The 19,540-nt window shown below is 36.8% G+C and overlaps 1 protein-coding gene across 2 annotated transcripts in view; it reads right to left on the bottom strand.

Annotated features, from left to right (window-relative positions):
• Positions 1 to 19,540, bottom strand: part of GRID2 (glutamate ionotropic receptor delta type subunit 2) — a 1,339,544-nt gene that overhangs the window by 431,518 nt on the left and 888,486 nt on the right. For both annotated transcript variants that reach the window (XR_016308769.1, XM_089663824.1), the window contains exon 8: positions 10,215 to 10,334. Coding sequence is in view for 1 of the 2 variants with exons in the window: in XM_089663824.1 (XP_089519950.1) it covers positions 10,215 to 10,334 (120 nt within the window). In the remaining variant the exon portion in view is untranslated. The remainder of the gene's footprint in view (positions 1 to 10,214; positions 10,335 to 19,540) is intronic.

Here is a 19,540-nt window from a genome sequence, read left to right as displayed (position 1 = left end):
TCATGGATTCCCAACACATATATTTATTTGTGTGTGAGTATGCACTAACACTAAATTCAGAATGTCAAAAATATAAAGAAACAAATTACACTTAATACCAAGCTATACTGTAAAAAATCACTATATGCCAGGAAGATGCTGACACAAAAAATGGTATGTGATAATACTTGCACAAACTAGACCACTAAAGGGAATATTCTGAATATCAGTTATATACCAGTGGAATTCATTTTGCTAAGCAAAAAAGAGAAAAGATGGAACCATGTAAGCTGCATTTCAATATAAGAAAATGCTGATACAGCCATCATTTGCAGATTGGCAAATTACATAAAAATGTGTATCACTTGGCCTGTTTTTTTGCTATGTTAAGTTATATTGAGTTTTGTTAGTATTACTATTTTGCATTTTATTTTGGACGTCAGACTAATGGTATGAGTACAAAGTGCTTGATGAATTTTAAGGCTTGCATTGATATTTACCAAACCGTACTTACTTAAAGTGTATCTAAATCCAAGAGCAAAAATTTATATAATTGTAGCTTACCTGTTCTTAGATGTGGTGTCCACTCTTTTTTCTCTTAATTTTGTCCTAGTAATCCTGCCATTAATACGCTTCCTGTCCTAGGGTGCAACTGTGTCGAGCAGCATTTTCACCTTAAGACAGGGAGTTTTTTAGAACTACACAACACTCTCTTAGGACTACATAACACCTCCTTCTTCCTCTCCTTTCCATGGAGCACGTTATGTAGTCCACATTGATAGCAGGGAATACTGCTTATTGATAACAGCCCAGAGGCAGAACGCACAGGACGATTTCTGGATAAATAAGCAGCTACTTTTTTTTTTTTTTGCACTTGTTGAACAGTTGTGATAAAACTATTGCAGGTACTATTTATTTGACTATAAAAGATCAAATAAAAAAAATTGTTAGACTTACAGCTGTGACAGCTCCCGCACAGCCACATCATTCATTCTTAGAGATCTTTAAATGAATGTACTACAAGTCTCATCTGCCACCGCAACAGATGGACTTGAATTTTTCAGTGGATCATGAATGCAGTAATCAGAACATTTTCAGTCCATTGATACATCCTCCTTTCCTTTTCTAACAGAAAGCCCATACAGAGGTATGGGCAGAGAACTGAAAGAAGAGTTCACAAGAGCCTGACATTGCACCGGTAATTCACTGATCACAGGTGAAATGCTTTGCAGGCGCCCATGAAAGAAATAATAAATGCACTTTTTTTTTCCTTGCAAAAATATGTGTATTTAATTTTCTTTCATAAAAGTGACCTTAGCCTTTAACCGTGAAACTTTAATAAGAGATATTGAATATAATGTGTGGCTTCTGGTGACATCAGAGACCCCACTTGAGGCCTTTTATGTCTTACAAATTGACTACTGAGTGATACTGTCTTCAAAACATAGACATATTTAATATTAACAGCACTAGCATAAACACGCATTCAGCTACTAAATGCATTTATGACCTATGTATATACATTCTTACTTTTTTTTTGTATATCTGTTTTCTTCAAACAGATGTTAAAAATACAAACAAATAAACTTGCGAACCACCGAGGTATATTATAAAAATATGTGTACTAGATCGCTGGTTGTTATGCCCACTCTCGTGTGATGTGCGTTTATCAGAAAAATGTTTAAATAATTACCGTGCTCTAATATCATCAAAAAAGTGTAAATCAAATAGTAAATTGTAATAGTGCAAAGTGCTTGTAAATCATTTTTTTTTCATTTTTTAATTTGATTTATTTTTTATTTTTATTTTATCAAATTATTGCATTTTTATATGATGAATTTCTCTGAGGTTCACCAATGGAAGATTTTCACATTGTTATAAGGATTGCACATATAGTGACCTGCTAATATGCTATGAATTTATTTTTCACAAGTTTAATTTTATTTATTTAATGAGTCACGGTATATCAAATATTACTTTTATATTTTTTATTTTATTTATTTACAAGCACTTTGCACTTTTTTGATTTATACTTTTTTGATGATATTAGAGCGCGGTAATTATTTAAACATTTTTCAGATGTTAAAAATAGATATGATAACTTCACATATATATATATATATATATTTATTTTACATACTGACCTTTTAAAATGCTACTCAACAAACAGTCAAAGAGTTTCCTGCTTGTTCCTAGTTTGCCATGTACCTCATATATATTGGCATCATGGTCTTAGTGATGCAACCCAGGGGGATGTCACTCACTGTGATGCTGATGACATCAGGCACTGAACCTTATCCATTACTCTCTACTTGTAAACAATATTTTGCTTAAAGCCCCACTGAGCACTGCATGGGCCAGATATTCTCTCTTCACGTCCTTTTTATTCCAAAATCTTTTTCATATTTCTGTGAACATTCATTTTTTCTTTTTTTTTTTTGCAGCTGTGCTTAAACTCTCTAGTTCCTGACTGCTTTATGGCAGTGTAGCTTTACCCTATGTCCTTAAAAGCACAGCACCGCATCAAGGCCATGAGCAGCTCAAGAAATATGTGTGGTGCCCGAATTATTTTATTACAAGATGAGGCAAAGAGCTCGATAACTGTGCCAACACTTAATAACAACTTTGTAGTGCTCAAACTTAAAGAGCATAGATAATACGTACGTTTGACCTTTAATGCCTCTGCTTGCAGAACAGTTCCAAACCAAATACGTCTGTGAACTAAAATCTGCCTATTTTACTGTAATAGGCTTAATACACTTGCTTTTTATTTCCCTGTGATCAGGAATTGTCTCTGGAGACTTTCAACACATTAAAATTGAACTGTGCTATCCCCAAAAAGTACTAATGGATTCATATTTATTTGAAGTATTTACCAGTAATCCCCAATGAATTAACATAACTAGCCTTTAAAATCTGAAACTGAAATGACACAGAAAAAGTCTAAAACTTAATTCTTAACAGGTATTTGGTCCTCTTCTAAATACTTTTAAAGACTCTGACTTTATGGTTGCCATTTAATAGCTTGAATATTAATGAATGCATTTACTTATTACCTAAGAGCCCATTTTGCAGAGTTTAAGCAATACAGAGCTGGGAAAATGTTACAAGTTTGGTTATAAGAAGCAAGACATTATATAATTTTAATGTATTTTGTATTCTTTTTGATTCATAAAACATGAAATCTGCATATTTCCATATATTTATTTGAATTCTAATCAGGCATTCTCTACTGTTGCACTCATCAAAGATCAGCTGGCATGATATGCACACATATTCCACTGTGTGCTATACTGCAGGCCATTTTTTATTGTGTTGTTTTTGTTAAATAATGTAGAAAGGTTTTGGCATGCTTGCTGTCTGCTCTACAGGAGCCTGCAAAGCATTGCACCCACGATCAGTGGCTTGCAGGTGTAAAGTCAGGCTTCTGCAGGCATGTCCTCCAGCTTTCTGCCTTTTTGTACCTCTGTATGAGTTTTCAGTTAGAAAGCTGGAGGAAGTGTCAATGGACTACACATCCGCTAATCAGTATACTTATAGCCCATTGAGAACTATAAGTCCATCTGCAGTGGTGGAAGATGGGACTTTATTCATTCACAGATTGTGGAACCCCCACCTTCTGTCAAGGAGGGGCTCTAGTGGTGAAAAGCAGGTGATTAGATACATGTTAGATAGATATGATTTGATAAACACAGGTATTTAGTGTAAGATATTTCAAATCTTTATAAATGAATGCGTCAGTTTCATATATGAGTGAACCAGGACTCTGTAAACTGTAAACAACCTTTTTTCAGCAAAGTAGCTGAGATTAGGCTGGTAAACATCTGAGCCTGAAGCTGAGCCTCCTGTCTGGAAATACAATGACTCTACCCTGCCCAAAACCCAGGTAAAATCAAAGCTGGAGGAAATGTCAATAGACTACAAGTCTGCTGATCAGTGTATTTCTAGCTCATTGAAAACTATAAGTCCATCTGCAGTGGTGGAAGATGGGATTTTATTCATCAAATGTTTGAGGAACCCCCACCCTCTGTCAAGGAGGGGCTCTAGTAGTGGAGAGCAGGTGATTAGATACATTTTTGATAAATGTGATTCAATAAACACAGGTATTTAATGTAATATATTTCAAATCTTTATAAATTAATGCATCAGTTTCATATATGAGTGAACCAGAACTCTGTAAACTGTAAACAACCTTTTTTTCGCCAAAGTAGCTAAGATTAGACTGGTAAACATTTGAGCTTGAAGCTGTGCCTCCTGTCTGGAAATACAACAACTCTACCCTGCTCCAGAACCCAGGTAAAATCAAGTTACTTATAGATATGGATTTCAATGAGACTCGGATCCAACCTCCTGCAATTCAGCCGTGTCAGAGCATCTAATTGCCGTGGCTGAGAGGTAACACGTTGGGGCAAAGGGTGTTTGCATAGGACTGTATGGTTTGACTTTGCATAAACTTGTCATTTGCATTAGTTGAAGGGACTCTGGTGTAGTATTAGGCAGTAGCTTAGTTTACCATCGGTACCTTGTGGATTTGCAGGCACCAAGTGAAAGAAGATGCTTTAATGAAATCTTTTGAAATGCAAGCATATTGGACACACAACCCAGATGCAAGAGTCAATCCTAGGTGGAATGCCTTTAAACCTTTTGCTGCCAGGCTCTGCACTCCACTTTTAAAATCAGGTGGCCAAACCATTTTTGTAATTTTTTCCATTGCTTTTTTTTTTCCTTTACAGCTTTCAGAAATTGTAAAAGAACCACCAAACCATATATTTTCTGAAGCCCATGACCAGTAGAATAAAAAAAAGGTGCTACTGAATGTTAAGGCCCCATAATATTTGTGCAAATGTTTATCAAAACAACATTTTCATTAAAAATACACTAAAATCATTGTTCGCACATACAGACACAGCAAATTATACAACATTCCTGCTAAATCCATATTAAATATAAAAGCATAACCTGTATTGAGCTATTAAATTACAAACATTTGTAAATATTAAATTGCGCCTTTTTGAGAAATGGTGAAAATCAAATGTATGCAAAAGTCTAAATAAAAAAATTTCTCTAAAAATCTGGAAGTTTAAATTTTTTGCTTACAGCTGTCAGAGTTTTCAAAAGACCTCCCGCAGCATATATTTTTTGGAAGCACATGACCAGTAGAAGAAAAATAAGTTGCTATTTTTTTTAGACCCCACAATAGTTGCGCTAATGTTTATCAAATCACTATTTTCACAAAAAAAAACCTAAAATCCTTATTAGCACACATAAGCACAACATAACTTGCAAAATGCCTACAAATTTCCTACTAAGGCCTCATTCAATGAGGTGTGCTAAAGTGTATGCCCCTGGAGGGCCATTTTTACCTGTATGGGAATGCATAAGTGTTCTGTGCAGCCCTGTGCAGGCAGTCCTATATATGTCAGGTGGGGTGCAGCGGTTGCAAGAACAGATCTGACATCCTAGTGAGTATAGCTGCATTGCCCAAATGCAGACAGTGTGAATTCAGGATGAATGTCAAGTTTGGAGCAGTGGCTGTGTCCATGCAGCTGCTGCTTCCCAAGTCATGTAGATAAGACTGCATGCATAGGGATGCACAGAAGACCTTTGCATTCCTGTGCAGCCACCGCGTCCCAATTGACATTAATAGGACTGCCTGCATGGAGATGCATGGAACACCTGTGCAGGTAAACACGGCCCTGCAGCAGTATGCCCCTCATGGATGAGTCTTTAGGCTTTATTTAGATTTTCAGATGAGGGGTGTCAAAAATGCACAGTTGAGCTGTGTTTCTGCTGCCCACCAACCACCCCTCATTACGTTGCAATAGGCAGCAGACAGGAGTGTTTACATGCTGGGGCTGCGATGCTTAGCACCTGTGGCAAAGTTGACCTGGCTTGTAGCGCTACTGCCCGCCAAACACTACACATTCAAGTCTATGGGGAAGTGCCACAAACATCCCACAATCGTGAGCAATACATGCAGTTGTGGCACAGTTTTCTGCAAGAATGAGGTTAAAACAGGTGGCAAGGAGGCGTCACGTCGCTTCCTCATTTCCTGTTAGTAGCCTCTGGAGCATAGCCTTGGGCTTCAGAGGCAAGGGAGGTTTAGATGCATGTCTAAATCTACCCTTAGCCCTGATTCACACTAGCCCGCAGGATGAGGGCAGGTTGTGGGTGCAGGAATTGCATCTGTTCCTACTCCCAAAACCACCCTCAGCCGAATCATGCTGCTTTTATGAAATGCGCAGAGCTGCCATTCGTTCAGTATGACTGCGGGTGTGGGAAGCTCAGGGAAACCACATGATCAAAAAGATCATGTGGTTTCCCTGCGGTTGTGTTTTTGAAAAGGTGCACTGAAGGACTGAACACAGTTCCTATCTTTGCAACCTGAGCTGCACTGTAGATGAATGGATAGGAGTTCCATCACAAAATGGAACTTAGTACACAGTGCTTACTATGTTTCATTCACAAACTGAAACACAGCAAACACCGTGTGTTTCACCTATGTGTCAGTGATTAATGAATGCAGAAGGGATCTGTACTGATCATTGTCTCTATTAATTCAGGAAAGGAAGGGGGCTGGTAAACATATGTTTACCAACCCCCTCCCCCCTCTTGCTCTCCATCCTGACAGATGTCAGATGGTTGCAGCCGACTCCCTCCTCCCCCTCCACTCTCCATCCTGACAGCTGTCAGTGGCTGCAGCTGGGGGGAGGGTGAGGAGGGAGAGCTGGCTAGCAGCACTGCATGGAGGGGTGTGGGGTTTCCACTGAAGGGGGAGTCACAGCTGCAGGGATTATTTAACCCCATAGGTGGTTCTCATGCAACTACCAGCAAGAGGCAGAGGAGTGAAGTCAGTAATTGCATAGGAGCTACAGAGGATCGGTGTTGGGAGGGATGGGGGGTTTGGGGGGAATCACTGTAGGGGGAAACAAATAAGAGGGAGGAAGGGACCAGTAAGCAGGGTTCAGCTTAGAAGCTAGGTAGGAAAAGTGGAGGGGAGAAGGCAGTGGGTAAGAGATACAGCAGCAGTGGCGGGTTGGGGGGGTGTCATATTTTAAGTTATTAGCTCTGATCAGCGTCTTGTTAGCCACTAATCAGAGCAATTATTTAGTTTAGCAGAGTCTTATGAGCTTACAGCAGCAGCAGGAATGTGAGGAATGTCAGGTCCATACAGCTTATGGACCTGGTCAACTGGAAGCAGTGCTGTAGGTTCATCCGCCATACAGACCTGGCAACAGAAGAGTTCAGGCAACCATAATGGTAACATTTGCAGTGGCTATAAACATCACCCATAACACCTCTATAGCCAAACAATCTGATACACAATCTAAACTATGCAATACTAAGGTGCAATATATCTCCAATCCTATCCCTAGCACGTATACAACTTGGAAAGACAGTACTAGAGAACTGGAACTAGAGTACACTCAAAAGAAACTGTTATATCAGACTCAGAATATTTGAAATGGGTGATAAAAATTGTAGATTACAGGCATATTTATTTAAACCTGATTATCAACCTTGTAAGGGAAGGATGTAGAAAATTCTGAAGAAGTAATTTTATACTGATTTATGCAATTCTAGGGAACCATATACCAAAGTCAAGCTGGATAATTTTGTATTTCAAATTCAATTGCCAAAACTGTCCACTAGTCAAATTTCATTTTTGGAGGCTTCTCTGACAGCGGAAGAATTAGAATCTGCCATACTATCTTTTGCATGCAATAAGATACCTGGGCCAGATGGCTTCCCCATAGAATGGTATGCACACTATAAAGATATCCTAATTCCTCATCTATTCTGGGTATTTATCTATGCCTTTGAAAATAGCTCCCCCCCCTCATATCCAAGGCTCTAATTATTCTTATTCCCAAACCAAACAGAAAAACATTCATATTGGGAAACCTACCATTTGATTTCCGTAATAAACTCAGACATTAAAATATTAGCCCAATTTCTGGCATGCAGGTTGAATGGGGTGATCACAAATATAGTTTGGCTTGATCAAATTGAGTTCCAGTATATACTAAGATACATTTATGCAAATTCTTACAATTATGCAGGCTAACCATATTATTATGGGCTTCATGGTGGTTGAAGCTCTGGATAGGACATCTGTAAGGCACTTGATTCAGTTGAATGGCTTTACATGCAAGAAGTACAGTATCACCTGGGGGTTGAATTACAAAAACTGTAGAGTACAAAATCTGCTGTGGCTGTGCATGGTAGTCAATCAACTTCTTATTTCAGCTTGTACAATTAGGCTTTGACAAAAAAAATGGAAGCTGATTGGTTTTTATGCAGAGCTGTACCAGATTTTGCACTCTCCAGTTTTAGTAAATGAACCCCATGGTTTTGGAAACTCCTTTATTAGATGGGTCAGATTTTTGTATTACAATCCTAAGGCTAGATTGTTGGTTAATAATATTATCACTGGACCATAGGCTATTTAAAGGGGCTGGGTTGTCCCCTATCACCTTGGTGAAAGGGATATGCTCTAATCCCAATATCCAGGGTGTGGCTATTCATGGACTAGAGGAGAAAGTATCACTTTACATTGATGATATGATCATCACTAATGTGCATTCATCTCTTTAAAAACTACTAAGCACTATTCAGTAATTTGGTCACTTTTCAGGTTACCGTGTGAATCAGGAAAAATCTATAATTCTTATAGATACAGGAACATCCATGCACTCCCAACCTCATTTATACTTTAGATAGTTGACAAATTTAAGAGTTTGTTAAATTTAAGAACCTATTCAACATTTTATTGTGAATAACCTAGACTAGGAGTGGGTACTGTTGCCTTCCAGCTGTTGTGGAACTACGTGTCTCAATATGCCTCTGCTTTTGGCAGTCATGCTTGTAACAGCCAGTCTTGCAATGCCTCACGGGACATGTAGTTCACCAATAGCCAGAGTGCCATATTACCCACCTATAACCTATGGCTAGATGTAAGAATAACCTACAGGTATGGACCAACCTGCCCTTAAATTTCTTGGCAGAATAAACATCTTTAAATTATTTTTCAGTTAACTTTTCTCTATATTTTTAATAGTTCCTTGATGTATATCCCCAAATGCCTTTTTCAAGAAATAGAATTTTTTTGTTATTGTCCTTCACATGGGAGGGTAAGCCAACAAGGGCAACAATAGACACCCTACACTTACCATTATCAGAAGGAGGTCTGGCAGTACCAAATCTACAGTCCTATTATTTTTCTTTGCAATCTATCCTTAAATCATATAAGTCATTAAAATAATTGTTACACAGGACTCATACTATATTACAAGATAGCACAAAAATGTTGCCAATGATTATCCGTATATTCCATATGTCTCAACTATCCATTTCTGAGGGGGATACAACTTATTCACCCAATACCTCCATGTGGTATAATCCCCATTACAAGAATTTTCCTCAAGGACAGATAGCCTTTTTGCGGCAAGACAAGGCTAAAATATGTATCACACCTTTATGAGAATGGTATCATTAGATCTTTCTTGAATCTTCAGAAGGAATATAGTACCCCCAATAATTTTAGATACCTACAAATTTGTCATGCTGCAACAGCTCAGTTTGACCTATGGTAAATAATGTAAACTTCCAGGTTGCCAAGCTAGAGGACTTGCTATCTCAGCCATGTCACTGTAAATTAATCTTTACGACTCCCCTAGGAACGCTAAATTCTTAATCTGCTGGGATGGAGGTCCTTTTTTTTAAGATCAGCTAGGTTTTACAGTTTAATAACCCTGTTAAAATAGTTAAGAAATTAGGGTGTGCTATTAGGTACAATCAGACAGACCAGTGAAAACCTGGCAAATAAAATTGTAGTAAAAATTATACTTGTAACTCACTGCCAGTTTCCTATAAATATCCAAAAATGTCCTCCTACACCACCCACTTCAATCCAATTTCCCAACTTCAGTAAACTACTGCATCAGCTAGATGCATAAAATTGTAATTTACAAACTCAGCTTTTTTTTTTTACTGCTATGGACAATATAACTAGGGGGTGATAGCATAATGCCAGGTAATTAGATATCAGTTTTGGGTACACTGAAAGACTTTAAAGTCTTGAACACCAGCATCATTGACCTCTCCTGTATTCTCATGGTTCTTAAAAGAATTCAGAAGGCCCACTATTTTGTAAATCAACATTATTTATCGCTTAGCACATAAAGTTTTATTAAAAGTTACGGAAAATAAGTTATTTGTAATGTTTAGCTTACCTTACGGGCACTTCTGCCAAGTTCTTCACCATAATTTGTGCCCAGGATTTCAAAGTGGATATTTGGATTATTACCAACTTCGTCAAATTCCAAAATTCCGGTCAGTCCATTTACTGCCCCCTGTCAAAAGACAAAAGTCAGTTGTGCAAAATTCCATGTAAATAGATTAGTACAGTTTCAGTGTTAAGCTGGCCACTCTTGTTACAATCAATTTCTACAATGTCCTTATGCTTCAGCATCAACTATGTAGCATGACGGAAACCTGATTGCTGATAAACTGAACACATTGTTTAATTAATTAGCACTTAAGTGTTCATATATAGACAATAATTTTTGCAGTGCTTTACATAATGAACATTTACTTCAGATCCTGCCTTCTAATAGATTACAAATCAAATGTTTTCACTACTGTTGATTTCACTAATTTAGTGTGCAGTCACTGGAGCAACTGTACATGCAGTAAAATTAAAGTGTCTATCCAGCCAATTTTTTGGGGGGATATTGTATGGATGGATTCAAACATATGTGGAGATTTTTACTGCTATATAGAGCTTAATTACAGAAATTCTTCTGATTTCCTGTTATGGTGACATTGGTTTAGCTATGCTTGAAGCAAGGGTAAATCTTCAACCACATAGAAAACCAGAAATAAAACCTTTTTTGTTATTTTTACCAAGAGAACTGTATTTACACATACCTGAGTATCAGTAAAAAATCTAAGACGGTTTTAAATTTTTCTGCTCTATACTAAATTTAAAAAAATTTCAGCTATCATCAATGCTCTTTAGTTACTACATCTAACGTGCATTGGTTAATCTGTTTTGATACCTTCATAGCTACATTTTTCCTGCTTTACAAGTATAAAAGTAAAAAACAACATGCATGTAGTAAACATAATTTATTACTGTTTGATGTTAAAAATGTTGTGCATTAAATGTGAGACAAGTACAAAATGTACACACATACACTGCTTTCAGGGGAAAAATGCATATCAGCCTGTGTTTGTTAGCTCAAAGATGTATTCAGGAAGGAGATTTCTGTTAAAGAATAAGCCATAGCATTTCAGTTTTTATAGTTCCAAAAAAAGCACTGGATTTTCATTTGCTTTTAAAAGAAGAACCTATAAAGCTCAGGCCACCTCCATACCATAACTAGTAAATAAAAGAAACAGCAAAATAAAATTATCATTTTTTTTCTAATTTATTTCAAGCACAATTTGTATTAAGTGTACAAAAAAAAGCCAGTTGAATTGCAGGTAAAAGTGTGTGGCAAAATAACATCTATTTAATGCTGGAAATTTCTTTATGTTTTATCTCTTTAAAAATATTGCAACTACAGACAAATACCTACCAATTTGCCAGATATCCACTTTGTACCTAACTTCCTGTTTGAACTGACAACACACTGTCTCTGATGTACTTCGAACCCAACCAGTGTTGTCAGCCTGCTTACTAGACTACAGAGCTGTGACTATCTCCATTCTTCTTAGTTCTACTACAGAAGGGTGCATACATTTTTTTTTCAACAAAACAATGTTGCTGCCTTGACTAGACTTTGGGGTTAAATTTAGGCAATGTCTGTACACCCTCTCTACAATACATTGTTTAATGAAAACCTGCAATTTTTATGACATTTTGGCAATGTAGGGCGTCTGTTATGTATTTAGCATCATAGTTGGATTTTGCTGTATACTGAATTTGCAACAAGTTTGTACTTTATCTTATTAAGCATAAATGAGAACGGGAGCTCCGCTTCAGCATTCATTTGGCCGATAATGTAAATATATTCCATGTAAATTTTTTTAGAAAAATGTTCTTGGCAATTGAACCTGTTTGCCTTTCCAGTTTTAATCTAGGTAATAAATATTTAGACTATGTTGCTCAATCAATGAAAACATTATCTGTATTTGTGTAATTATGGTAAATGATATGCACATTAGTACAAGCAAATACTGGAAGCCAAGATTACAATTTTTCCACTTAATTTGGGACAGATTTAAAATGATGATTTAAATACTTGTGCCTCGTGCTATAAAAAGTGTTGTTAGTAAATACAAATGCAAACTAAAAGTGCTAACTGAAAGGCATTTGTTCAATTTAAGATATAATGTTTCATTTACAGCAGTCATTAAATGAACATATTAAACATTCTTCTGCACTATTAGAAGATGCAGCATTATTATTAATGTTACTTTAATGTGTTTAACTTTTTGAGCAACTGCATTTAAAATAAGTAAATGAGAATTACTGGAACTGTACATTAGTTTAGTGCGTAGGTTAAAGCCCAATTGAAGACACAGACATAGATATACTGTCAGAAAGACATTGCAGAAACAAGTTTTTTTCCTGTTACCGTAATTGTGCAGGGTGTCTAAATATAACTGTGCAGAGCATAGGGAACCAGGGTCAAAACTACTATACTTGGTAATCAGCACTCAGTAACAGAATTGATACGCTACCTGGTTTCCTCCACAGTACAGATCTATAAGAAGACACTTGAGATGAGAGGTGTGACTGTTACTGAGCTATACTGGCCCAGAATACTGGAGTGTAAGAGCATGAAGCAGCATTCTTACTAAGAAAAAAGGGATATTTTAACCGCTTGCCCTCCAGAGGATTTACCCCCTTCCTGACCAGGCCATTTTTTGCGATACGGTGCTGCATTACTTGAACTGACATTTGCGTGGTCATGCAATGCTGCACCCAAATTAAATTTATGTCCTTTTTTCCTACAAATGGAGCTTTCTTTTGCTGGTATTTGTTTGCCTCTGTGTTTTTTATATTTTGCGCTATAAAAAAAAGGCCAACAATTTTGAGAAAAAAACATTATTTTTGACCTGTCCAGTACAAATTGTAAAAAAATCGAAATTTCATCATAAATTTAGGCCAAAATGTATTCTGCTACATGTCTTTGGTAAAAAAATCCCAATACGTGTAAATTAATTGGTTTCCGAGAAAGTCATAGCATCTACAAATGTCGGTATAGATACTGGAATTTTTCATTTTAATATATGTACTAGTAATGGAGGCGATCAGTGGGACTGTGGGACTGTGGTGGGCATTCGAACAGTGGGGGGGGGAACTGACTAACTGTCACTGAAATCCCCAATGATACCGATACAGTGATCAGTGCTAATAAGAAGCACTGACACTGTATTAATGACACTGGGAAGGAAGGGGTTAACATCTGGGGCAATCAAAGGGTTAACTGTGTGCTGTGTTGTGTTTTACTGTGTGCTGTGTGTGTGCTTTACTGTGTAAGCACATTGCTTTGTATTGCTCTGCAGAGCAAAACAAAGCAATGTGCAGGAGCTGACAGGGGAGAGATCTGTATTGTTTCCATACAGGTCTCTCCCCCATTGATGATACACGGCAATAGCTGGGTGACGGCGGGTAATCTTGTGACCTTTCACACCCCTGCCGCCCTGTAGCAGCATTTCTGCTATAGAGCGGCGGGAAAGTGGTTAAAGTATAAAGTTTAAAATAGAAATGAAAGGCAAAACAGATATATCTCTATCTATCTATCTATCTATCTATCTATCTATCTATCTATCTATTGTTATATATCCCCTTTTTTCTTTATTTTCTACATAATCACATAACCTCTGTTCTCAGCAGCATACAAGGCTTAGAGAGCTAGGGGAGGAGAAACACCAGCACACCCATCTTCTCACTGATTGGTTGTGCAATGTTGGCTTGTCAGCACAAGTCAGCCCAGAAAGCTCACCATTCTGGCATAGATGTGCTCTAAAAGTTTTTAATGTATAGAGTATAGAGGTTTAGAGATAGGAGCTTCTTGAGAAAGGGGGTTTTTGGGTTCACAAAATGTTGTTTTCCTCCTCCTTTCACTTTTCACCAGTGTCTGACTTACCTTTCCTTTTTTACCCTATTCTGGGTACTGTGCTCCTGTCTGTATTTCTGAACATCATCTCTTATACGTTTTACGTGTAGCTAATTGCACCTCTATGTATGCATGCTCTTTGCTGTGATTCAACAATGGAATGTACATCTTTGTTGTATTATGCTTAATGTTACCTGATATATTTGGATATCTGTACCTGAAGGGTGATTGCATGTACTGTATATGCCTAATACAAACTTATTGCTAAAGCAGGTTGGCTATGTGGTGTGCTTACTTTATACATTCAAAACTATTGCACTAACAGATTGATACACTGTGGAGAGGTTTAAGCACCCTAAATATTAATATATTGTTGGTTGTTGAATGGTGTAGTTAATAGTGGTGTGCAGACCTTTATTGCTAATTACTTGGATGTGCTTTAATGCCTTGCATGGTCAATTTGAAATAGGAAAGCAGGAGGACTGGCAGAAACACCAGGTATTTTACATAAAGGAAATGATGCAAAGGGAAAAGGATACTTTATAACACAATTAAGTGGTACAACAGACACATATCAGGAATTTGAAATGTCGAGGTAACACATTCTTTAATGTCTCTACATTAATGTATCTCTACAGTCACAAATCATACCATATTGGGATACAGTATGATAAAGAGATTAATAAGATGTTGGACTTCAGTTGGGCTTCACAGCCTTCCAATCCACTGCATGATGTTCTTGCTATGGGCAATTTCTGTGTCCAGATATCTTAATTTCTGTTGGTTAGATAATGAGCTGTTAATGGTAATGTGAAATTTCCATTAACAGCTGTAAATAATATAGTAATTATGAATACATTTTAATTAGGGTTTGATCAATGTGTAATATGTCTTCTGAATGTCTATTTTCTGAAGATGGAGGTAATTGTTTGCCAAGGGCAATATTATATTAATTACTACTGTATATGAGGAGGCTTTTCACAGATGGATCTGTGCCTGAGTTCATTTATCTAAAAAACAGTACCTAAGCCTCTTTGTTTTACATATATCTACCTCAAAGTATCTCTCTGTTTAGATATGCAATGATGTGGCCATGTTTTCATGCATACATAATTTTCCATCCATAAAGGATTTGTCCTAAACGGGACTGGCTTATGCTAACTACAGAGGATTAGGAATGGTCCAATCCTGAAGAGATGGGTCAGATTAGAATAGATAGGCCCATCAATCAAGATGGCTCCATGCAAACCGGTGTAGGAGAGGCCTATCTAAGTCGAGACACTTTGAGTGGGAAGTGGGAAGTTTTTGGAACACAAAATACCAGAATGGGACCCTCATACACAGTTCTATGGTAGCTGTGGAATATATCCCTGGCACTTATCCAAATGTTTGTTTTATGTCTTTTCTTTCTTACTGTATTTATATGATACTTTGTTAGAGCTTCCTTAAAATTGTTTATTTTCTGTAACTAGATAGATGTTGGTTTTAGACCTTCATGAAAATTTACTAATACATTTCTTTTGTGTTCAACTTTTCACTCCAACAGGTTATCACAACCTACCGGGAAAACAATAATGTTTGGTGAAAACATTTCACATAGCATTTAAATAAAGCAAGTTGCAATGAAGCAATTGGAATTGTAAATGTGCTACAGTATCACTACAAGAGATGTGGAGGTCAGTATACTTTAGCTCATGCCTAAGTTCAACCCATCTATATGGAATTGTATATGTGTTACCGTATCACTACAAGAGATGTGGAGACCAGTATACTTTAGCTCATGCCTAACTTCAACCCATCTATATGGAATTGTATATGTGCTACAGTATCACTACAAGAGATGTGGAGGTCAGTATACTTTAGCTCATGCCTATCTTCAACCCATCTATATGGAATTGTATATGTGCTACAGTATCACTACAAGAGATGTGGAGGTCAGTAGACTTTAGCTCATGCCTAACTTCAACCCATCTATATGGAATTGTATATGTGCTACAGTATCACTACAAGAGATGTGGAGGTCAGTATACTTTAGCTTATGCCTAACTTCAACCCATCTATATGGAATTGTATATGTGCTACAGTATCACTACAAGAGATGTGGAGGTCAGTAGACTTTAGCTTATGCCTAACTTCAACCCATCTATATGGAATTGTATATGTGCTACAGTATCACTACAAGAGATATGGAGGTCAGTATACTTTAGCTCATGCCTAACTTCAACCCATCTATTTTTCACTTTTGGTATAGCATGCAATGGTCCATGATAGATATATACATTTTTAAGTTCTGGATAGAGTGGAGAATAGTTACATTATCTTTTATATTGTAATTGCTGTATGCATACCCATTTTGGAGCTGTTCCATCATTTCTTGTGTCACTGAAAGCCATGATGTTTCTGTAAAATACACAGCCTACTTCCCTTTTCTGGAGGACATTGTCTATATAATTCTTTGGAAAATTCACAAGACTCTGGGGTTAGTAACAATGCCTCCGTAGTCAATCCTTTGACCATAATTTATATGAAGAATACAATGCAGAAGAATGAAACAGCATGCTCAGCTCATTGCATGTCATGTTTGTGATCTGGACAAATCTTTCAACATGGATGAAAATAATTGCTGAAATATTGCCTTTTTCCTGAAAATCTTTGGTGATCTGATATTTTTACAATGTTGTTTAATTTTTTAGGGAATACTGTTATTTGATAATAATGTGGAGTGTTGTGTTAGCTTTCTACACCACAGTTGTTTGGGATATTGTATTAAGCTGATCTAAGAGGGATGTGTGTTGAGCCCTTTCAAAAATATTTTGGTTGTTCCTCAAAGAAAGCATTTTGTTATGATGTTACAGTATATACAGACAGTGAGCAGCTCTTTAATACCTTTGGCTGAATAAATGATACATTGATCTGCAGTAGAGAGAGGCCTTATATAAAATGATGTCCAATTTAGCATGTCAGACAGACCTATACCTTACACCTTATTGGTTGACTTTCCTGACCTTCTTAATCAAAATGTGTCAGAAGAAATATAGATGCGGACAGCACCTTCGTCCTCGTAGCATTGTTTATTAGGTTTTCTCTTTGAATAGACAGTGATGCTTCACTGTGGTTTATTGGACAGGGATGATGTTTGAGATGAGATCCAGATTTTCCTGGTTATATGGTTTATTATCAATGTACCTACTTTATTCTCTTTATGTGAAAACTAATAAAAACACACTCAACTTAAAACATGTCACCAAATATTAGTTAAACTTGCTGCTCTACAGCCAAACACATTTTGGTTTCCCTTTCTTTAAGTATTTTTCCACTGCATGTTTGAATCAAATTGGTGGCTATTTGGCAACAGAGACTTCTTTTGGGAGAATGGTAAAACACATATATTTGTGAGCAACAGGCAGTGGATGTCTGGTTTACTTGCTCTCTGTTTTACAGCAGATAAAGAGCTTTATCACTAATAAGTCTGAGCCAAAAGAGCACTGAGCACTGCAAGTAGAAACAGGTCAGAGAAAGCTCCAAAATCATATCTGCATACACTATTTTATAAAAAATGCTAAGCTGAAGTAATAACATCAAACAACCCACTAACAATGAGTTTCAAACCATCCATTGTCAGCTTTAAAGTGTTACTAAACCCAGGACGCTGCATTCTCTATATCTGGTCTCCTATAGTACACAGAACATGAAAATGCAATTATTATAGTAAATATAAACTGCTAAATACCTTTTCTCATCAGCAGTTAGAGCAGTCTTGTGACTTGTGTCCAGCAGAGCACATGTTAAAGCTTGCAGGAGAAGCTTTAAGTCTGCTCTAGGAGGATGCAGAACCCCTGACCCTTTGTCTGGACAGTGCTGATTGGCCCTGTGCTGATCACATGCACTCTCCCAAGAAAACAAATCCTCTCTAGCAATACACACCAAACTGAGCATGTGCAGAGTGTCTCCACAAGATATGTCTTATCAGGAAATAAGAGGGGGACAATGGAAGAAGGGCAGGATTAGAGAAGTCAGGATCGAACAGCCTTTTTATGCAATGCAGAGGATTAACCCCTTAGGTTCCACAGTGAGTATAACAAGCGTGCTTTACTGCATATACAGACTGAAATCACTGTGGTTTAGTAATACTTTAATTCTGGTTATATACATGTCAGCTTTAGGCTAAATTTTAGTGATTCTTATCAGTTTTTGACTAAAGCAACAACTTTAATTTTATAATCTATAGCATACATTTTTTTCTAGTTTCGAGCAAGCCAAAGATAGCAGTTGGGGTGACAAAAGATGCCTGTTGACTTCCATTTTGATATATTGATTCATTTGCACCAAAAGTTTAGCAATATGGCTGTTTGAAGCTAAAACACTATACAGCAAATTGTTAGGGAACATTCAATGTATGGCCAGCATAAGCTTTTTTTGTGCACTGTTTAGTGATATGTTTCAGAATAAAGGTAAGCAAACTATTAGTTTTTTTTTTTTCGCAACAGCAGCTCATAAAATATCCTATAGTATCAAAATGTGATCACAGATGGTATATGACAAAAACTACACATTGGGCATTCTGAATATCATACAAAAAAGCAAAGATGCACCAAAACCCATAGCACTGAGAGCAAACTTATCATTGAGAATGCACAGGTTGTTTTATTACAAAAGATGGCTTAGTCAATGAATCACTATAAGAAAAAAAAATGCTGCATGCAACATGCAGTATCCATAGCAACCTAATTTGAGTTCTTCTTGTAAATAGTTGACTCAAGACAGGTGACTTATAATTGGTTGCTCTTAGCATTTGCCCTGTTAATACTGAACAAGACAATTGTTTTTTCCTTTTTCAGGAATTTTTAAAAACAGCAAAAGCTAATGTGTTAACACATAAAAGTCAGAAGCTTTGAAATTGTTATTATCTTGCATATGGTTTCCTTTGGACATGACAAAACATTTTGTATCATTAGTTCATTTAATTTATTTAAGAAAATTAAAGAGATATAATGATGATAAGTTGGATATGTCTATATATAAACAGATATTTAGTTGATGTGTAGCTGAAACAGGTTAATTTAATTTACTAGTCAGTTCAAAATATTTTTTCAGCAGGAAAACGTAATATATAAAAGGAGCAATATTGAAGAAAGTTTTACAGTATGTTGGTTGTATACATAATTTGTAAAAAAACAACCTAAAAAAATAAAATGTATACATAATAATAGGAAAAACCTTCAAAGAAATTCAATAACTAGTCGATAAATAGTCAATGATGTACCTGTGCATCCGCTCTGGGTATAACTAGCATAGGACTGCACTAGAAGTACACATTTTGGACATTTCCACTATGCAGGATTTATGCAAAGCTGCATAATGCTTTGCCCATGGTGGTACATCTGCTTTGCACTAATATATCAGTGCCTATACAGAGGTCCTGGGTGAGCCGAGGAAAGGTGATCTGGCTCCTTGGCACTAAAGCATCATATGACACAGCACTGAGA

Source organism: Staurois parvus, unplaced genomic scaffold, assembly GCF_062004578.1.
Source record: "Staurois parvus isolate SC_StPar_1 unplaced genomic scaffold, SC_StPar_1.0 ptg000044l, whole genome shotgun sequence".
NCBI lineage: Eukaryota > Metazoa > Chordata > Amphibia > Anura > Ranidae > Staurois > Staurois parvus.
This window is presented reverse-complemented; position numbering and strand designations above follow the sequence as displayed.